The 23515-nt window shown below is 38.4% G+C and overlaps 1 protein-coding gene across 2 annotated transcripts in view; it reads left to right on the top strand.

Annotated features, from left to right (window-relative positions):
- Nucleotides 1–239: 239 nt before the first annotated feature.
- Nucleotides 240–23515, top strand: part of shank3a (SH3 and multiple ankyrin repeat domains 3a) — a 161361-nt gene continuing 138085 nt past the window's right edge. For both annotated transcript variants that reach the window (XM_072385676.1, XM_072385677.1), the window contains exons 1-2: nucleotides 240–469; nucleotides 20001–20447. In XM_072385676.1, coding sequence (XP_072241777.1) covers nucleotides 20133–20447 — 315 coding nt within the window. In that variant the 5' untranslated portion in view covers nucleotides 240–469; nucleotides 20001–20132. The remainder of the gene's footprint in view (nucleotides 470–20000; nucleotides 20448–23515) is intronic.

The following is a 23515-nucleotide window of genomic DNA, read 5'->3' on the forward strand; positions in this document are numbered from 1 at the left end:
TGTGGTGAAAAATGTGTTGTTTTTTTCTTAAGGGAAAAAGAGAGCTAACTCAGATAAATTTGTCCTTTTCAGTGGGCTGTTGACATCAGTTTGTTTGTGTTCTGGGTTTGGACCGGCTGCTCTGGGAACCTCTCTGGAGGCCACAGCAGGTTGCAGGCTACAAGCTGTAATCAGACTTTGTCACTGTTTTTTCTTGTCAGAGTGAGTGAAGCAGTTCAAACTGTTGTACAGCCATTGTTGTCCAGTTAAAAATACTTTTGTAAGCCCAAAGTTGAAAGTGATTTAGACAGAAGGGAACTAGTTTTTCAGTATTTTAATGGACTATTGTGATTTGTTGTTTCTTTTAGGTGTACACTAAAAGAAACATTGATGGATTTTTAACGGCCTATTCAGGGTATACTCAGCCGCTTCCCATATGGCTTTTGGAAAAAGGCTTCAACTTCCTGTGACTCTGAGCAGGATAAAGCAGGTATAGAGAATGGATGGATGGACTATGGATTTTGAGTTTAAATCTTCACATTTGTTTCTTTCACATTTTGTCTATCTGCCTTTTAAAACTTACGTTAATTCCAGAACACGCAGATTAAATCCTCATTTTAGTGGCTGGTTTCTGTCTGTTCTGGTTTACCATTTCACCAACACCTCTGCTTTGGAGTCTGACTGCTTCCCCGGAGTCATGATTCCTTTTTTTGTCTGGCCAGCTGTTTCAAAGTAATTTGCTGAGGTTTGGTTTTAAAGAGACATTTTCTTTTCCTGTGCTAGTATATATATTCACCATCTGTCCCAGAGTCTGCTTTGATTTGAGAGGTTTCTCTGCCAACTTGCCTTGCTGATTATCTTAAGTCAAGCATCACACGTTGTTGTCTGTAGGATTTTACATATTGTACATATTACGCTTTTAAACTGCAAACAGAATTTTGGCCAAACCAGATGTATCCCTGATGGTATTGTACAATGAATACAAAACCGTTTTTGAAATACACAACATAATTGCACATTGATATTGATATTTGTTCATTTCTTTCACAGTAAAACCTCTTTAAAATTTAATTATTTTTTGATTTTCCCAAGATACTGTACTGATAGGGTGCAGCAAATGCTTGTTTGAAGTATATAAAGCAACACAATAATAAAAGTGCCAGTCTGTCAACAGCTGCACCCCACTGTGTATGCAGTTGTTGTGGCTGATAAGTTTTTTAGTCGGCAAAAGTCCAACTGGAGGGCTAGCTTAGGCTTGCCTTTTGAACCATGGAGAATCCACATTCAGGTATATCTGTGAAATAGACCCATGGTCACACAAAATATTTCAAATAACAATCATAAAATGCAGATAGAAAGGCAGCGCCTCGTATATTGTTTCACCAGCATAGAGGAGACAAGGTTGATTTGCATATTTTTAAAAGATGGAAAAGGGCTGCCTTGACACAGGCAGTTAATTGACTCAATTTCCAATGCATGCGTCGCTCTCTTTCTTTTTATCTCTCGCCTTCGCCATCATCCGTTCAGCTGAATTAATGAGGGATCAGTGGAAGGATGTTTACAAGATTAACAAACGCTTCAACATTTAGTCTGTGTATGAGTGTCACTGAGGGTCTATGTTGTCCCAGAGGGTCTGTAAGCATTACTCCGTAGTACCCAGATTTTTTCAGCCATCAAATGCACCAAACCCATCAGACACATTACACCTCAACAAATTATGTGTAAATGAGGTGTACAGGTTCAGAGTGGTTGTCCATATGAAAAGCCATTGACTGAACCTCTAGCCATTTCATGTGTTGAAGTCTACTCAAGCAAGACACAGTACATCAAATTGCCTCAGATCCGCTCTTTGATTTGAGATTATATCTGTTATAGAAAGAAATGTTTCTTATAAGGAGAGCATAAATTTAAGCTAGAATAAGAAGCACTATGTGAGTGTTTGTGAATGGCTGAATGAAAAATTTGTGAAGCCCTTTGTTGAACCTACAGAAGGTTAAGTGGTATTGTACAAGTATGCAATGTAATATGTGTTAACTCTGTCTAGAGATATCATGAATAATATCTGTGCAATCTTTCTTTGCTCTGTTTGGCATACACCAACAAAGTTTTTTGGAATGGAATAATACATTCTTATATGAAACACCTTACGCACAATAAAGCAGGAAAACAGCGATTAACTTCATCTTCAGCTGATTTTACCTAAGAACATTGTGAGAACCACATGTTTATGTTCTGTTTAGTTTTAGGAGATAAGTCTTATAACACAGAATCAAAGTTTTGCATTTTAAAACCTTGAGTGAGCCCTACAGAGACTGTGCTGCTTTTTGGGACCTTGCGCTATTACTAGTCTGGATCCACAATTCTCTTCTGCTCTTGCCAGAAGTGGGCTGTTAAACAATCCAAGGGGCTGTGATCCCCTCAGATTCTTCTTTAACACCGATCTTTTTAGAGAATTGGTCAACTCAACTTCATTTTAATCTCTGTTTAAGATTTAAACATCCATCCATCCATTCACCCACTTTATTCTGTAAAGGATTATGGGTGGATCCCCACAAAGCCCATATCATGACATTAAAAATAGCATTTTGTTGCAATGTGTGTAGTTTCAGCAGCGGCTAAGACTCAATATTTTCCACTTCTGCTGCCTTCAGCAGAGCACTCAAAGCTTTTTCTGAAGAGATTCTTAGTTAGATTCAGGTCTTTGTTAGTAATGGTAAAAGACCGAAAAGGATTGACCGTGATGTTAAGTTGATTTTAATCTAATTGCCGTACACACATAGCCACACAAAAATATTCATACACACATGCAGCAAGTGTCTTCTCAAGTTTAATCGTGCAACAGGTCATTTCCATTGGGAAAAGGTATTGACACCACTGAGGCAGAGATTAGAGGAGATTCTCCCCAGAATTATTCCTTCTAATTAGTTTCTCCCATTGACCTATGGGAGCGGTGTGTGTGGTTGTAATGACGTTTACATGTTGGTGTGCATTTTGAGAGTAGAATCTAATGCAGTTTGAGTATGTGTGTGAAAGATGCTGTTTATCAGCTACATTATAAACCAAATTTAGCTTGTTTTGAATTACCCAAGTACTTTAATTTTGTGACATACATTGTTTGGTTAACTGAGTGTTTCCGTATAGTGCTTTTATGACTAAGCACTAATGTATCAGTGGCAAAAGTTTTAGGTCAGACCTACCTGAATCCATTGACCTCACTTTAATTTAGTGGCTCAGTGTGCAACTACTTTCCAAGCATTTCAAGACCCCAAATTTTATAGCTATCAATCCATTCGGAAAAGATTTTGAACTGTTTTTCTGTTTTTAATAATAAATGTTTCTGTATATCTTTCTCATCAGAGTTCAAGTAGGGTGACCCCATATTATAGATGGTCTTTTTTATTATGTCTATCTAGATAGATCTCTTAAGGTAATAACAGGGTCAAATCCATCTGTGAAACACAAGCTCTTAACCCCTTCAAGGTTATAACTATGCCTTTATTTACCAGAGAATGGGCTAATAGAGAGTAACCTAAGATGTGTTTAGGTGTGTAGGGGGCATTTGGGGAGGCTGAAAGTGTAGGGCATGATATCCATGAGTCAAAAGATGTCACTGAGACAAAAATTTAAAAAATAGGCGCAATCCTATGATCCCATATGTGTGTCGTGAGAACCTTATTCGTGAACAGCATACCAAATCAATCCACTGTGCTAAAATGATAATTCGGTAGTGTGACTACAGTGAAAATAGGTCGTGTTTAATTGTAATGACAGAGATCATTGTAACGTTAATCTTCAGAGTGTTTTTAGGCCCAAGCTCAAATATTTTCACCAGTTTGGCTTTTGAAATATTACTGCAATCAATAGGTGATTAATTTTAAGGACTGTTTGGCTAGGGGCTGCACGGTGGTGTGGTGATCAGCACCGTCACCTCATAGCAACAGGGTTCCAGGTTCAATTTCGCCTTTCTTTGTGGAGTTTGCATGTTCTGCCCATGTATGCGCCTTCCTCCCGCTAACCAAAAACATGCATCTTAGGCTAATCGAAGACTCTAAATTGTCCCTAGGAGTGAGTGTGAGCGTGCATGGTTGTGTGTCTTGTTTGTTTCTGTGTGGCCCTGTGATGGACTGGTGACCTGTCCGAGGTGTACCCTGCCTCTAACCCGGTGACAGCTGGGTTGAGATCAAGCCCCCCCTGCATCCTTATATTGGATAAGCGGGTATAGAAAATGGATGGATGGTACTGTTTGGCTACTGTGTGGTAAAATACTGTCTAGGACTCTTTTTTTCAATTCAGCATAATCCAACACAATTTTGATTAAAAAAAATAAATAAAAATCAGGTACAGGTATGGCAATAAAAAAAAACAGCTGGATGTTCAGGTTCATGTAACTTGAAAATAGTGTCTTTTAATTTATTGATATTCTAAATGCTCTTAAATCTTAATAACTTTCAGAGCTCCTGACTACAAAACAACAGTATGCACCAGAGAATGTAGCAGGGGACTATGTAACATAGCCATATCACTACTTTTGTATTGTCATGTTTTCTTTGATATCGGTACAATTGCGTCTTAAGTTACCGCCTGGAATTCATTTTTATTTTATTTGTAACTTTTTCTATGTTCCGCAGAGCACCTCTTTTCCCCATTCGTTTGGTTTTTTTTGGCAGAGAAAAAACATAAAAGCATTTATATAAATGTATTCATCAAAGTTAGAGTGTTTCAGTGCAGGTCTCATCTAAGATGTGTTTCTATAAAGCCCCTTACAGGCAGAAAATGCCTTAGGATAGGATGGCAACTGAGCGTATCTTGATCATGACTGAAAGAGTAACCTGGTGCTTTTTCACAATAATTTGGAATGACAATTTAACTTGGTTGGACCAGGTATCTGTATAACCTCAATACTGTGCTTGTCTTTACTTTTTAAATCACACCAAGAACACGTACATTAGCAATGGGTTCATTTGGCTCATGATCAGCTGTTCAGAGGAATCTGCCAGATCTTGTAATCCATCCATCCATTTCCTATTTCTGCTTAATCCAATTCAGAATCGCGGGGGGGGCTGGAGCCTATCCCAGCTGCTATCGGGCATGCGGGGTACGTACCCAGAGAGAATCCACACATACACAGGGCAAACATGCAATCTACAGAAAGGCCCTCTTGCTGTGAGACAAGATTTTGTAATTAAATAGTTAAATAATAGTTCTATTCAAACTTTCCTCCTTCAGTAAATGCTTTTACCTACAATTAGCTGCAGCACTGTTGTTTTTTCACATAATCTCAGTTTAATGAAGGAGAGACGTGTTTAAAAGGATTTCAGCTGCAGTTCAAGCTTCTGCTCCATCTACTACTCTGTCTCTGTAATGCAATGAAACCCTCATGAGTATCGAGAATAACACTGACCTTCAGCAAACATAAACATGTTGAAAACTAGTTCTCTGTCTGAATGCAGCCTCAATTTTAGATTGATGAAGTCATAATTGTTACATGTCTTGTGAAATGTTTTTTTAACTGTTTTTCTTCTTCCATGGACTAGCTTAATGTTATAGTTTGTGTTTGTGGGATGGTGTGATGTACTTAGGAGTAGTTAGTGCCTTGCTTGCCATCGGCAGCGGTCAGAGCAGTCTCTGTTTGTAGAAGCAGGGAGTGATTCTAACGAGAGAGCCAAGCTAACAGCTACTAAAAGCAGGGACAAAAGAAGAGCATATTTAGCCATTCAAAACAACTCAAACCACAAAAATTTTATAGTGGCTCAGTGAATGCCACATTGTAGATTTTTTAACAGTGCGTTACTATTACTTCAAACTGTTGTTTACTTTGTCACTATATTCTTAACTGAACAGCATCCATGTTGCTCCACATCACTATAGCTGCCTTGTATATTCTACTGCTGATCAGCTGAGTCTGCCAGAAGTTGCTTCAAACTTGTTGGATATCTTCATTCTGGGCATTACTCCTGCGAAGATTTACAGGATATTTACAGACATTTTTATTGTCTCGTCATTGTTGCTTTGGGATTAGACCAGTGGATCTGTGAGTAACCAAACAATACTTCTAACGATCAGCTTTTTTCAAATTCACATTTTCAAGCATCATAAAAAGCTGTGTTTCTTATGTTTTTGTGTCTTGTTAAAATAATACATAATGCTCATGTTTATTTGTATTGTCTTTTCTTGCTTCAGTTTCAATTCTAGCAACAGTTGAATGTGTAGCAATTTAATTGTAGCCAATCTCATCCATACTGTTTGAGTGAAGTTTGTATTGGTTGTTATCAGTCCCCCCATTTGTCACTGTTGGTGCGTTTGATAATAAAGTTATTTTTGACCAAAGCTATTATTCCCAACTTCATAAACTATCAAATTTTATGGGCCCACTGCCGGTATTGTCATTGCAGTTTGATAGACAACACAGTTCGATGAGTGTGTCAGATTATGTATCACAGAGATAATTAATTTTAGACCTGAAATGCAAGGCTAAACCTGCAACATATTAAGCTCAGTTTTACTATGCTATGCTAAAAAAAAATCTAAATACATCAGGAGACATAAAGAGACTAATAGTCTGGTACTTTGGTATGCAGCAGCCTGCAGCTCAGAGAACAAATTTTTAAACCCAATACCCTGCATAGTCATGTTTGATATGCTGCTTCTCTCCCTATTGCCTAGCTCCTACTGCTGTACTGTAATTACTGCGCTTGGCAGACAGTCACGACACATCGACAACAGACGAATTAGGGTTTTGGGAGGGCTTGAATAAAATAAAGGAGAGATACAGGGGTAGGGTGGGTGCTGTGGGGTAAAAGAACATCAGAATTTTACAGATTTGTTTTTCAACCACTTGCACAAAAACTACACCTCTCTTTCAAGTTTAGTCTGAGAGAAAGACAGACACAGCGAGACAAATGGGCATATGTGAGTGACATCATCCAGAGGCTTTTCTTAGCAATAATTGGGAAACCCAAATGGCACCTCTGACCCAACATAACCTGCACCAGGAACTATTGTTGAATAATGTCTGGTTCTTGTAAAAGATTTTGCTTATGCATTAATTTGTAATGCAGGTCCAAGACTAGTTTATTTCTAAAGTTTTTAAACAGGCCAATAACAAATTTGATGGTGGAAGAATTGAGTATAGTGGTCGCTGGTTAAAATTATGTATACGTGTGGCCAGTAAAGATAATTCATAAGATTTATTCATTTACAGGCCTTAATTTTAGTGATGTTTGGATTCCGGGGATGAAAAAAACATCAGTTGCATTTTAATCTGCCAAACACATGGACAAAAGCTGACCATGAAACCCTATTAGGCTGGTCCCACTTTATGTTTGAAGTATCTGGACAGCCTGTGTGAAGGATATGATTAGATTCAGGGACAGCAAGTATTCTGTTAGTGTGAATGTGTGTAGTTAAGCTTGTAAAGAAGTGATGAGACCAACAAGCAAATGCTACATCTTGAATCCAACATTATACAGTGAAAAGAGGCTCTACCCGTATAAGTCAGGGAACATGTTTTGAAAAATGTTAAACAGGGAGTCACACCAGTTTCCACTGCAGATTAAACAGTCCAGCTATGCTGTGCATGCATTTTTACGCACATATTTACCTGGTTCTTTTTTTTCAAATGTAGTTATTCAGTATATGAAGCAAAATAAGTAAACTTTTTTTTTTAACTGATGATGCTTACTTATCAATGGAATCACAAATGTTGGCTTTCTACATTTCCAGCCTCAAAGATCTGGAATACTTTGGCTGTGATCATACGCTTCCTTGTTTAAGCTCATTACCTGTCAGCTTTGTTGCAGATGAATGTGTGGGAGCTTCCAATTGAAAAAAAAATCAAAATTAGGAACCATTACTCTAAAACACAAATAAACATGCTGGCTTTTCCACACACTCCCACACAACCCCAGGGGAATGTGCTTTATTGTTGGATCTGAATTCTTTCGAGAAGAACTGATTGTATGTGTTACACAGATGTGCGTAACACATACAATCAACAAAGGGCAGAAAGGAGAGAGTGGAGAGGACTTTGAACTGATTACTACATTTCTAGAATCTTCTCATCCATTTGGCGTTATTGGCAGGTATCTCCACATCCTGGTGTCACTCCAGATGAATTTACCACCACACACCTCTAATGGTTTGGAGAAGGTGATTGAAAGGGATTAGTCTTGCATTAGAAAGGGTAGCTCATTACACGTAAAACCTTTTTAAAGGGAAATTCTTAATCAGACAAAGCTCATTGGGACAGAAAGTTTAGCATCATTCAGCCAGATTCCATAATATATGGGAATTATGCAATTAATATATATATATCTGATTGGCCTATACTTATCAATTATGCCAGCTACATGCTATGATTATTTCACCTCATTGACAATCTATTGTTCAACAGGGCCAGTACATAAAAATCACTGCAGACATGTTTAGTGCAACACACCTTATCTTCGTGGCTCTTTGTGAAAGGTTATTTTGATTATCTGCAGGCATTTATTTATTTGGCGCAAATAAAATACGACTTAAAAAGACAGTGTACTTTAGACTCAAAGACTAATTTTTTGTGAAGTGGGAAAAAATGCTGCAATGAATGCATACTGGTTCAATGTATTTAATGTTTCACTTAAACTCTGTATGACCATTTTGCAGAAAAGACCCGCCCAATCATCTCTCTCTCCATCTTTCTGAAGCTGTTCTTTGTTTTCCTTTCTGTTTTCTGTACAACTTGAAATTATGAATTTCATCCTTATTGTTGTCGCTTCAACAACCTGAACAAGTCAGTGGATTCCCTTGTGAACTTTGTGTATGGAACAATGTTACAATGAATGCAGCTGCTGCAATTTGCAAAGAGTAATGGTAACAGATGATATGAACATTGGGAAGACATCTCACTAGTTTAAAGTAATCAACAGAGGCCAGTGTCTGATTGCCATTGCTTTCACAAACGGATGAAGCATTAATACCTACCTTATATGCAAAATGAAGGGATGGGAAGGCTGAACTTAAGCTCTAAATCATGTTGAGTTGGAACAGCAATTTCACATGCAGCCCCAAGTCAAAGCTTGTATCATTTTCCCAGAAATCATGTAATCAGTGACTAATGGAGCCTTGCTTCCAGTACAGTCACATAATTTGTTCATATGGCAATTTGCGGATGTATTTGTGTCACTTATTTTTTGTTCCCTAGAGATTTTTAAACCAATGTTTAATTTATAAACAACATATAATTGAAATATTGTCATTAGTTCAACGGATGTGGGTGCAGATGAAATGTAAAAATTATGGAAGAAACTCACACAGCAATCTGAAATAAAAACAGAAATAGACCATAGGGCATTTTATGGTGGTCATATTAATTTTGTTTGAGTTTTCCATTATTATATCTATCAATCTATCAATGATGTGGATTGGTAGTGATTGAGATAGAGAAAGTTGTAGAAACGTAGAAATGTTTGCCTGTGTGACAATATTTTCAAATTTCAATTTTCAAATTGTAACAAATGAATAATATGTTTTTAAATCTCAAAGCCAATCATCAGGTGGTGTTCAGACCCTTAAGAAATTAGCCATTTTTCAACACAGTTGGCTGGACAGCATCAGTGCTTCAAGAAGCTTCATCTGGCCATAGTTAGTGAAAAGGGTTTATGTTTAAATCCAAGTGTACTGCTCTTGCTGTAATTCTATTCATCTCATCTTTGGCTGCTTTGCTTTAAACCCCTTGCAGCACATTTGAGGAAACTGTAGCTCAGAAGGAAGAGATCTTGTCTTCCAATTGGAAGGACGGTGATTTGACTCCCAGTTACCCTGGACCACTTGTCCTTCGGCAAAACACAGAACCCCATGTTGCCTCCAGTGTGTCCATCAGTGTGTGAATGTGTGTGATAGAGAGGGTAAAAAGCACTATGTAGCCTGTAACAATGTAAACACTAAGACTTGCTGTATGTGTGTGTGTTTGTGTGTGTGTGTAAAGGCGTAAATGTGGCTTGTAGTGTAAATAGTGCTTTGAGTGGTCAACTAGACTAGAAAAAGCCAAGATAAATATAGGACATTTACATAATTCTACTAATTTATGAAATGATGTGAGGCTATTTACCTTCTTAATTCTTCTTTGGATTTTCCTTTCATCCACAAAATTTGAGCAACATAATCTTGGGTTGGCATTTTGTACGTGAGATAATTTAGATGAAAGTCAGCTAAGGTTGTTTTATTCTTAAAGTATGATTATAAGGCTGTTTGTAGGCTATTTGTATAATTTACTTCCAACTATTTTGGAGGGGGTGGATGGTTATTGAGTGATTAAACCTGCAATTATGCTTGCTGGATTTGTCATTGTATGAGTAAACTGGCACGCTAGCACAGGTGCATAACCATTGATGGCAGTATTCGGGGGATGATGGACTCAGACTTGGACATGGGTGTGCTACCTTTTTGCATTGGTACTTTACAAACCTAGATCTACGTGTTACAGCATTGTGTTGCCACATGAAGGCAGTCTCTGAAAATTATGGAAAAATTTGTGATGTGATCTGTTCTTGGTTGTGTTCATGCTGTTGTTGGTCATTTAACTTTGCCCTTCAGCAGAAATTACAGACTCACTTAGGACAAAGACCTGAATGCAAAGTGCTAGAAGAATGAAGATTGTACATCAGAGCTGTGTTCCTCTGCTGTTAATGTGTGCTTCTTTGTTAGTCACCTTTTTTTAAGCTTTATCCTCTCTTGCTGGCACCTCCTGGTACATACAGGAGTCGTGGTGGCAAGACACCAAAACTATTGTTATTCTGATTTAGGCTTTATGATGTTGTTTTCATGTGAATACCCTCAAATTAATAAGGATAATCTTTGTTTTAAACCTATATTTATGTGTCCAAATATGTCTGCACCTTATTTCATATAATTAATAAAACTACATATTTTTACTGAATTAGACATTTGTCAAGAGTCTAACAACACAATAGTTATTATTTCTATAATTGGAGGAATACAGTATTAGGCATAAATAGAGTATTATATGCTAAAAAGGACAAACTTGAATCCCCAGTGTAGTGTCTTTGATAAGATTAATTGGAACCTGGCACAGTCATATCCTTGACCTCCACAGCATCCCCAGCCTGCCTTTTAAGGGCTTGTGTGTGGTAAGATAATGCTGTGTATGGTATGAAACATGTCTTAATTGGCTGGCAGGCTTTATAAAACTTTCTCTGGGGAGCCCCGTTGAATAATAATCGGGAGGCTACATCAAAGAATACTCTGTCACTTCAGCAGAATCCCGGGAAATGCTCAAATCAACAGAAACTGTACCTATGTAACTTTAAGTGACAGCAAAGGAAAGCATAACAGAAAATACGTGGAGGGACAAATGACTTAGAATGATGTGTGTAAATGCGTTGGATTCAAACAATTTTGTTTCTTCTTTTCTGTCTTTCTCTGCATCCCTACAAATAGACTAGATTTCAGTACCTTATATAAAACTTTTATGAGAAACTTTTTTTGGTCCATGTCTTGTGCATAATCGTTAGACTCCGCATGTTAATGACTCAAAGTCACGATGTCTTTAAAAATGTACAAAGGTCACTCCGTACTCAAATGGTTTTTGAAAGAGCATGGAAAATTACGGTGTGATGAAATACATTATAAGCTAAAAGAGATTGAATATGTTTTCCATAATATCAAAGCGTTTGCTACATTTCCAGTTCAGTCTACAGGGATAATGGGCTAAAAAGCCACATTAAAAGAGCTTGCCAAGCAGGATTTCAACCTTGCTGACCAAATCAAAGCAAGTATTGATATTCCATCTTTTAAATGGCATAATATTAAGATGATCATGCCCTTAGAAATGTTATTGTTGGCCTTCGTACATGTCAGCTGTGTGTATGCTTAAAGAGTAATGAGGAAAAGCGCATCTGCTTACTGTGTCAGTCCACACAGAATGGACAAAGACAGTAGATTTAGAATGTGGTGCAGCTACTGTAGAATATTGATTTCAAAAGCTTTTAGCGCATGGCTAATTTTCCACATGGGGCCTCTGCATGTGGCCCCGCAGTTCTGAATGGGTCAGGCAATGTTTTGTTTACAGTGAGTCGCTAATCCATGTGAGATGACTGTGAATTTGTGTGTGTACTGTGGGAATGTGTACATCTGTCAGCGTTAAAAAGAAACTTCCCAACAAGCATTGATAGATATAAATAATACAGTCAGATAGATGTTGATTAAAAATGACCGAAAGATAGGGCAAAAACAATTTGTCAACATTAGGAAGAATATCATTCAGTAAGCCCTGCTTCTGATGGCAGGGATACCTTATTCCTGTAGGAGGACCAGATACTTCCTTTATCTTTAAACTTGAACTACAAGGTGGTAGAGGGGATGGCTGTGACTGGTAACTTATGAGAATGCACAACAACTGAACTCTGATAGAAAATAAATAAATAGAAAGAAATTTAAATACAGTAATTAGCTATATTTATATGAAGTAACAAACTCTAGCAATGAAGTATTGCACGACTAGGTAAAAGAAGAATTCTCAAAAACTAATCATAATTTAATGTCTAATTCACACAATTTCATTACAGTGAGTTTATGTCCTTTAATCACCAGACCAACAAGTATTATACTCTATTGTACCACTTTAATCAGCAACATATTCACCAATGACAGAGACAATACTGCGAGCCAACCAATAATCAATGACATGACAACCTAACGGTTTTTCCAGTATATGACAGTAATTACAAGAGGAATCAGCCTGATGAAAAACTAAAATGAAAGAGTTACGACACAGGAAACTATAAAAGTTTTAAAGAATGACTTACTAGCACAAAATTTGAAAATTGTATCCAAATAAATGGATATTATCAATGCATATGATATTTCTATGAATATTAATTATATGATAAAGCTGGACTATTTTACAATGCAACAAGCAACAACAAAAACACATTTAGACAGTAGATCACAAAGGGGGTACAAAATGCCAGTAAAAAAGGAAAAATACACCTACAACTGGAATGAGAGTATGATTGCAAAATATCGACTTGAATATGGGCAACAAAGTTACCCACAATAATTTACTGACAATACTATGAAGGACAATATGGATGTTACGGTCAATAGTTTTATCAATTATCTTGTAAATGTTGGGCCAAACATGGTGGAAAAAAATGTAATCCCTGATCCATTGTCATCTGGGGATTTGAATGATGAGTTAATGGTGACTTGAAACACCACCTTTAAACAGCTAACATGCATGTTTTTGCGGGAGGAAGCCGGAGAAATCACAATGCACATGAGGAATATGCAAACTCTGCACAGAACGGCCCCAACTGAGATTCAATGGGTCTTCATCTGCTTAATGTCAGTATTCATCAGACCACTTTTAGAATTCAGCAAAGAAGTTGTTTACTATGAACAATTTTAGTTTTGACAACCATGCTCAGCTGAGGGACACACCACTGCTCATGAGAACCTCATCAAAGAGTTTAAGAGGAAAAAATGAGGTAAAAAGAAAGTAAAACAAAAAACTAAACTAAACAAACGCTAAAGATAATTGGTTTTTACATATCTTAACATGTTGCCATAACCAGTGCTAAGATAATAGTCATACTAACTTAATTAGTATTAAAAAAAAATCAAACTAGTATAAAGTTGACAACATTTTTTAAGAAATCAACTTAATTCCAAAAAAATTATGTTTGGGCTCTCTCCACATTATCTCATTTTTGCTTTGATAGAGCAGAATACAATACCAATCAGTTAAAACCACATTATCTCTTGCTGTTTGATGCTTCTAAAGCTTATCAGTGAATAGCCTTCATTGAAGTCTACTTTGCAAGACAGTGAGTTGCTGTTGTAAGAGCAGAACACAGAGTAAATGAATCTGAAGGAAAATATGGTTTCAGAGAGATAAAGTGTTTGTGTGTGTAAATGTGTGAAAGAATATGGCCTGGGGTGACCTGAGTTTGTGAGGAGCTGTGACATTTGCTTTACCAGGTGTAGAGGAGTGTGAAGCACTCCTGATGGGGTTTGTGAACAGTTATCACGTTTACTCCAGGCCACGGGATGTGGCTGGTTTGTCAGCGCTGACTGAGGTAATCTCCTCCACCCTCTAACCCACCCTTTTTGGGCTCTCCCACCTCCCTTTACTGTTGTTTCTCTGCTACCCTCCCACTCTCTTCCATGCTCCTTTTCTCTCAACTTCTTTTTTGGCTCACTGACTGTTTCGGACACAGTCGGACTCGCTCTGCTTCGTGCTACTTCAGCCAACTGCTTACCTTTATCTCTTTCCCTCCCTCTGCACCTACCCCTGTTTCTTTCCAGTGTTGATGCAGTAAAGAGGATCATGCTGGGCTGGCTGATGTCTCTTACCAGATTTTAGTGGGGTTTGTTCATGTCCTCATGTATAGGTCTATAGCAGAGACTTTCAAAGCCTAGTGGATGTTTCAGCAACATGCATTCATGACACTGGAACCATGAAAACACTGCTCTGTATCGTCATGAATTATTCACTTTGTTTTCACTGGACTGGAGCGCAAGAGATGGGGTGGAAGGGGGTGGGGTGAAACAGATCTGAGCTGAGGAGAAAAGAGGCAGTAGCTGTTAGCTGAAGCATGAGAGCTAGCCTCCTTATAATTCTACCCCACTCTCTTAATGTTACCAGGAAATGGGAGTAAGACAGAGAATATGGACTATGGTTTTAACCTATAAATCTCCCATGTATTCTTGGGATAATGATCTTGTAGATCAGATATACTGAATATACTATCAGTAAAGCATCAATACATTACAGATGTTTGAAGAGATGCAGGCAAATGTTGTCATGATGTAATTTTTAGCCCAAGATATGCCAATGTCATCTTTCAGACCATATTCAAAGTATACCTGTTTTGATAAGCACATAAATCAGTGCTTCATTGGCAGCACAGCACAGAGATAAACATTCACACACAGAAACAAGCTTACATATTCTTATTAGGACATGGCTCATGTTCCATTCATTGTCTACAGCATTACCTAAATACTAACACCTGGTCTTCACTATTGCCAGTTCATTCCTAGCCCGAACCTTAACCTAACCTAATTTCAAACATTTTGTTTAGCCTTATGGTTTTGTTCCCCATAAGCACTGCACAAGGACCAACAGTTGTGCTAATGAGGTTTAAAAAACAAGAACATACCATTCCGTGTGAACACATATATATGAAACAAACAACTGGATAAGAAAAATAAACACCTACATTTGAGCCACTGTGTATAGTGTTTGGTAAATAAACTATTATTTCAGTTAGAAACCAAAGTTGTTGTTGCTCTTCATTCTACTTCCCTTTTTTTTTAAATTTGACCATTTCCTTGAGATATCATGATCATTAATGTACTCTTCTAGATATCACCATCTTTAAAATATCCAGCAGCTGAAATGCAAACATGAATCTTATATTAATCTATCTTGATGCGGTTTTAAACTTGTAAAAGAACATGTCGTAATTTGTTGGTTGGTCTTTGAAATACTACAAGGCCAAAGAATTGCAGTGTAAAATGTGAATACTGAGCTGGACTACAAACTTCAGTGTTATCAGTTTTTCGCACACTGAAGACAGACTGACTGAGGTCACATACAAAATAGATATAGCAGCTAAATCCTCTGATGTATTAGGGCTATCTGTCATGCTCTTACCTCCGGGCTAATGGGATTATATGCTGTGCAGTGTCCAGCAGTACCTGAGCACTTACATGCAAGCCTCTGTTGTATAGTGTTGGCTGAACATGCACCCCACAATTTTCAAAGAGATTGAAAATTGTAAAAATGAATGATTAAAGTCCATATTTTGTCAGAGTCTTGCAAATGGGTTTATTTCATTCACTTAATCCTTACTAATATTGTCGTTTGCAACAGCTGGAAACATTCATGTGGCTACAAATATGCTTAATGCATTTGCCTTTTCTGGTGTAAAAGATAGCAGCAGGATTCACTTTTAAACTATTTTCTCTGAGAAGTTCTCTGCAGGAAAGTGTATTTTGATTCAATGAGGCGAAACATTTTGGCAAAACCTACCATGTCAGGAAATCTAAGGAGACGGGCTGAAACTTTACAAGACTGAGAGTGAATGGCAGAAATTCTATCCTTCTTCATTGTGCCTATGTCACTTGTATCTCTTTTCAGTCTTGTAACACTTCTTTTGGGGCTGATCACTGATTGATAAAACCAGGATCTGCTGGTAATGATATTGACCATCAATTATATGATATATTTGAAGCCTACATGAATAAAAATTAGAGAATTAATTGGAGGTATAGTGTTTGGACATTTTTGATATTTTTTTTGTATTTCTCTCTTTAACCAGATCATCCCTCGCTTACTTATTGGGGATATTATATTATATATCTATATATATATATATATAGATATATAAAAATATATAAGAAAAAAGTATTATTCTATGAGCTTCTATTTTATTTATTCCTGTTTCTTCAGTTATGCTGTTGTCCAGAGGCGAAAACTGGACATCGCTCCTCCTCTCCTTCTGAAAGAAAAGTGTTATCAGGAACTACCGAACTGGAGGGCGTAGTATCATTATAAATTTGAAAACAGTTTTTCTAAAATACTGTGATAAAGACAGTTGAATTGTTTGTACCCGTCTGTAACATATCTCTGATGCTTCCCATCCCCATCAGAACTTTCCTATAAAGGTTTTATATGAGCTTTTGACATGAGCTTTTTTTTTTTCATATAAGACTCGCATATAGACTCATTGCAGCATGGTTCCTACAAATTTGTCCTGACACCGTTCCTTAACCCTATGATATTTTTCAATGAGGTGAGAAGGAAAAGGGCAGAAAAAAAGATGATAGGAAGTTGTTTGCTATTGTTGTTGATTTTCTGAAGTGCCTCAAACTCACTTTTGAATGACTGTTTATCATTCTGTTCTGTATTATGAAAGACTGTTCTTTCATGGCTTTTTTTCATTCAAGTGTTTGCTTTAAATTCCACTTAATAAGAAACTGGTGTCTCGAGTCTGTTGGGTCAGCTTGAATGGGGGCGGCACTGGAGAACACAAAGGAGCACAGCACTGACTTCACATCTCAATTATTAATTCACAGACCTGCCACAAATGTTTTATGGCACATTTTCATTGCATGGGAAGCTCACTTGTTCATGTGGGGCTTCTATTATGTACAATATTCGGGCCCATAAGTTTGACTCAAGAGTTATGCACTAATCTGCTATAATAAAAATTTGTACAGTTTCCTACTGAGTTAAAGTAATGTGAAAAAAATAATCAAACTAGTACCTAAAGCCGATTGATAGATCTATGTGACACAAAACAACAACAACAAATCTCTCTATAAAATAAAATAACTGAATTGAGTTATTATTTAGCAACCTGTCCAGGGTGTACCCCGCCTTTTGCCCAATGACTGCTGGGATAGGCTCCAGCCCACCCGCTACCCGATTAACGGATCGACGGTATAGAAAATGGATGGATGGAGTTATTATTTAGGGCTTACATTAAAAGATGCTTACATTAAAATTTAAATGGAAATCAGAGTCCTTCAGAGAGTAAAGGTCTGGGCATCAGTATGCTTGTAGTATTTTACATTCATGCAAGATTGGACAGCGCGTTAAGATGAGGTTAGGGTTAGGGTTACACAGATATCCTTACTGATAGGTTTCTTCCACACAAACATTACTAGAAATGCATGGGTCTGCTTTTAGCAGTCATTGAATTGTAATAAACATCCTTACCAAACATACATTTCCATGAGTCAATTATTGTTGACTCAAAAATCAAATAACTCTGGTATAAGATATAATTTAATAGTTGAGGATTTCATATAGACTTGTGGCAAATGTCAACGAACAATAATTCTGAATAGTGTAATGACTTGCGGGGAACTTCACAGACAAGACGTTGTTGAACTGCTCTTTTATTTTACAGAACTCAATCCCGTTTACAACTCAGTACTGTTGGACCATAACCCACATGCGATCATCAGCACTGCTTCTCAACCAAACTCAGGAGAGCGCCCAAACCTGCATCCAGACTGGCTCACGCCCACTCTGTCCCACCAACCACCAGCCCACACCTGAGTGACATGGCCTGTGGTCTAGTGATTGGCAGGAAGAGGGGGAAACAGCCAACTGTGTGCTCTTAACCTTATTCTGGGTCGTTACAATAGTCTTACCAGATTTTTTTCAAAGTTGGCTATGTTTTTGCTCTTTTTTTGACCAGGGTACTAACATGGGTTTCACTGAGCTTAATATGTGATAATGTTAACAACAAATTATACTTTACAACCTGCCACATTTAACAGAAATTGAATCTGTTAAATGAAATTGAATCTGTTAAATGTGACATGGCTTGTGACAACACAACGTATTTATTGTGTTGCTATGTATGCCATGCCTACTAACGCCTAACCCTGCCTCTTAACTTTACACGTGTGCAAGCTGTAATTCCATGGGTGACCTGTAGGGGGCATGTTTACTTTTGATATTTTAATGTTTTTTTAATAGTAAATTTTTCGCACCGTGCTTGATTTAGGGTCCTCACATAAAATCTACGAGGACGCCGCTGTCGCTTTTTCCGTCATAATCTTAAGATCAACAAAACACTACCCTCTTCTATTGACGCCATGTTTACTGTTCTGAATGCTTCTGTTTACATTCTGTAAACCCGGCAGCAGCTTCCAGTCTGAGTAATGAGGTGTGCACCCTTATGGAAACCTCCGGTAACACGCGTACTCCACAGACTATGCCAGTAGTTGAGAACGCTGTCTTTACGCTGAGCACGTGTATATATTTATATTGATAGTATGTTGTATATATATATATATTAAAGTAAAACTTGATTTATTTTAACACAAAAAAACAACACAAAGCGCGGCTGAGTCGGGTTACAAAAACGTAACTTTGACTAAGAGAAAATACTTAACTATGACAAAACAAAAACACAATCGCTGTGGCATAGAACAGTGAGGATCTGGCAAAGTGCAAGGGGGAACATGGAAACTAAAATACTGACTGGAGGTGATTAGTGATGGAGTGCAACTGAGGGGGAAAGCGCAGGTGAAGAGAATGAAGCTGATGACCAAGAGTGACTGAGGGGAAAACATGGTAAAAATAATGACTTAACACATAACAAAACTAACAGACGTGGCATAAGGAAACTATGTAAAAAAAATAATGACATAACCAGAAACTTAACCTTACAAAATAAACAGACGTAACAACCATACTTTATCAATTAATTCAGACAATAGATCAAATTTCTCTGCAAAGCAGATTGAGTTGCACTTGTCTGTCGATGTGACTGCAGGAAGTTCAGACTGGTGCCGTGAAGTGTGAAGCACAAATGTCACTTGGCCTGAATTAGTAAGTTTGCCCCCCAAATTACGTCAGCATGAGGAAAAGTCCCACGAACTCTTCATCTGCATCTGTGGCCGCTTGCTCTGTCTGTGTGATGCTGCTTACCAGGGAGGGTTTTGATCAGATAACACGAAGGCCAAATCCTGCGCTGAATTGATTGAACAAACACCCACCTCCCTCAACCAACACTAACACTCTTGTGCTGTCCTACTATCACCACAGTGTTAGTACATTACAGCAAGAGCAACAGTGTGTGACAGCAACAGAATGGAATTACTTGCAGAGTGCGTCTGTCAGTGGTGCTGCCATCAATGCGACCCAAACTCACCTTCTAAAATAAGATCAATGTTTCTTTGTTTTTTTTTTTTAATGAAAATGTTTTTTTTTTTAATTCCATTAAATACTGGATGAATATATTTCTTTAGGACAATATTAGGGTAATCACAACTAAATATAACTATTCTATCATTCTTTGACAGAAATATTTAATCTCTGTATTTCTTCTCAGTTTAAGTGACAAGTTCCCATGGTGCTTATCTTGTCTTTATGTTTTTATCCTCTGCCTCTGTAATCTCTTGCCCATTCCTCTTTGCCCATTCCTTCTGTCACCCTCCTTCTCTGCCTCTCTCTCCCTCTCTCTCCCTCCCTCCCTCTTTTTCTTTCCCAGGCGAGTAATGCATGCTGCAAACAGTGTGTGTGTGTAGTGTGAGTACGAGCCATCGGTGTGTGCGCGTGTGCTTGCCGGTGTGTGTGTGTGGAGAGAGAGAGAGAGACATAGACTGAGCCGCGAACACGGAGCATGCCTCTGCGTCCGGCAGCCGGCAAACATGAGCCACCCAGCTCTCCACGGCAGGACCAGCAGCAGCAGCACCACCACACACACTCACACACACACACACTCACACACCCTTACACACACCCAGCAAACGGCAGCCAGGGGGCCAGCACTGACAGCAACAGCTCCCGGGAAGAGGACAGCGGTGTTCCTGCTCCTCACGGTGTTACAGCTTTCCGTCCCGGTTCGGAGCATAGCTACAGTGCAAGAGCACCCATGGAGGAGCCGACAGGCAACACTGTGGTCATCCGCATTGGAATCCCAGACCTGCAACAGACGGTAAGGGCTTGTTCTATTGCCACTGCTGAAGCGAGAGTAAAAGAGAGGGAAGCTGCCTCTCCCCCTTCCTCTCTGACAGGGTGCTTTCAACCTGTGTTTTCTGCCTAATGAATTATTCTTTATTTCTCTTAACTATCTGTAGCCTCTCCTCTTTGTCTGTCTTTTACCATTGCCCCTCTCTCCAGCTTTCTGTTGAATTCTTTGTTATTTTCCCTCTCTTTTTGTTCTTAGTACATACACTTTGTAGCTGTATTTGCCTGCTTGCTTCTTGGGGCTCCACACCCCCTGCCTGTTCCACTGGCGTCTAGCTTATAAAGCCACCTCTTCATTAACTGGGCTTCAGCTGACTTTGACAGCTAGCCACTTAGTGTGAGAGCACCAGAGAGAAAGAAAAGGCAGTGGGGATAAAGAAAGCTTATCCTCAGGGGTGAAGAGTCGCGGTCGTCATACCTGGTCTGTGAAACTTTACATCAAACCTTTTCTTTCTTTTCTCTGTTGCTGGTCTATGCCAGGACAGAACAACCGGGCCAATCCTTCATAAAACTGCAGTTTTTCTTATGATGTAGTCTGTGCCTGTGTGGTATTGCGCATCCACTGAAAAAAACAAACAAACCCCAGAACAATTACACGTTGGAATTGATTGCTTCCTCCCTTTACCTTAGCTACTTTTGTATATGCTCCACACTCCACGGTTTTTTAAGCAAATTCTCTGAGCCTTTGTCGGTTTGGGATGACTGCAGCAGGAGCTTTGAATCAAGGCAAAAGTCAGCTCATTTAATTTACTTTTCAACTTCAGCCACTTTAATTCATATGGCTTTAGCAACAACTTTCATTTTTAATTAATTCTTATTGTGGAATGTCCTTTGGCTCGTAAGAACGTCTTTCAGTCTTTATGGTAAAGTCCCCATGAGAATATCCCTCACAGGTTACATTCTTAAATAACGATGAACAGAAACTGTGATTATCTTGAATGGCTCATAAGAATCAGAAATGAGGAAACTATTCTTGTCAGTCCAGCATATATTCACCCTCTGGATTCTGTCTGCATATACTGCTTCTCTTGCTTTCTTTATGTAAGTATCATACCTATGATCCAACTACGCCACGTCATTAGACATTTTCAATGGAAAACCCACAAAACCCTTTATTATCTCTGTATTGAGACTTATCTATAACCTCTTGTCTTCGGCCTTTACATTCCCACTTGAAACAAATGCATGCTCAGTTGATAAGTTTGTTTTTTTGTGTGAGGTTAGGTTTTTGAGTGCCCTTTTTATTCATTCACCGGCCATCGAAGGCGAAGGCAAAATGCTGGTTGTGTGCTTGTTATTGTTGATTACCTCATTGTTGTTGGCTGAAATGGCCCATTGTGTCTTAGTGAGGCTTCAGCTCTGCATGCCAGGAATAAAGACAGGAAATAAAAGGAGGGCAGTTGAAAAGAAAGCAGAGAATTCCCCAAAGCTACTGCAGAATTGCTCTCTGTGAACAAAATGGTTTTTCAGTGAAGTTCAAATCACATGTGCACACATGCAGTAGCATTCCCAGCCATGCTGTTACATTCATGCTCATACACAAACATGCACACATGCACATGAGTCCTAATCCCATTGCCAGGGGACTTACCTTAATGTTCTTATGTAATGTAAAGATGCCCAGCAGATGATTAGCTTCACTTCCAAAGAGTCACATTTTGCCCAGTAAAGTGACAACCCGGTGAGGACACATATGGTGTTGAGAGTGTTGGACAGACAGCCAAACAAAGTGAATGCTGGAAAGTCTGACAGATAAACATAGAGGCAGATGACAGATGGCCAGATTGTGACAGTTTGGATCTTTTACGGAGCAGTCAAAAGTGACTTGTGTGTACACTGAGTGAAAAGGAGATTACTCTAGAATAGTCTGCTTGAAGTGGGATTACATAGAGCCTGCTGTGTTGGAAGTCTGGATCAGGAGAATGAAGCGCCATACATCGATCACAACAGGCAACATTTTACCTTTTCAGCTGGATAAAAGGGATGAGCGAGGGCTCTTGTGTGAAGTGTAGCCAGTGAATAGAATAGCTACATCCTCATACTTCCATTTTCAATCTCTGGCCTGTTCCTTTACAGTACCAGGCTCGCTGTTGCACCAAGCATTGTTTTCACTGTGTGGATCTGTTGTTATGTTTGCAAAATGTGCACCCAAATACAATCATGAAGGTGGGTTTCACTATACTGATGTGTATATGTCTGACAGATTTTGTTATTGGGATAGTGCTGCACCCATACAAGATAACCGTGTAGTTGAAATTTAAACAAAGATGAGTGTAATCCAAGGCAGGAGTAACCAGACATTAGATGAAATGTATTTGCAATATACGCTCGCTGGTGAATAAACATGCATGTTTTGGAAGATTGCTGTGGTTTAAGAACTCATCAACATGTCAGTTAGCAAGATTCCACTAAAAGATGGTCTATTTTCTTGGATGTGAACTGTTGGGCCTTTTGTTTCCAGTGCAAATGAAAGATTTCAGTTTAAAGGGGATAGCAAAGGTGAAATACTGTCTGCACTGTCCATATTTCTTAGGTTTTGGTTAGGTGATGAAGTGGAGTAAAAAGTGGTGATCCTGTCATTAGGCATACCTAGAGTTATTTACTAGAAAACAGGATAGACTCTTGTGATACAGTCTAATCTAAGCATGACATTAGATATAGTTGTTACCTTTGGTTTGACTTTAGCATAATATCATACTGGGAGGAGAAGAAAACACGAGGGTTGCATTAGCATTAGCATAGTGTTTCGCAGATTATTTGTAAGGATTCAGCTTTTTTGAGGTTGTGGGTATTGTTTATCATTCATCATATCCTGCCTCACCAAAAATCTATTCTATGATTGGAGCTAAAAGAAACAGCTTCTTAACACTGCAAATGGGTGTCATTCATCTCCTAACAGAAGAGAAGGAGAAACAGGCCTTAATAGAGTGCGCCACATCTATTACTACATGCTTTAATCTGTGTTTTTCATTTTTTCCTTTTGTTGCACCTTTCAATGAATTAGTTTGTTTGTGGTCAGATGCTTGTTATAACACT

This window comes from Leuresthes tenuis, unplaced genomic scaffold, assembly GCF_036924035.1.
Source record: "Leuresthes tenuis unplaced genomic scaffold, fLeuTen1.0.hap1 SCAF_5, whole genome shotgun sequence".
NCBI classification, from domain to species: domain Eukaryota; kingdom Metazoa; phylum Chordata; class Actinopteri; order Atheriniformes; family Atherinopsidae; genus Leuresthes; species Leuresthes tenuis.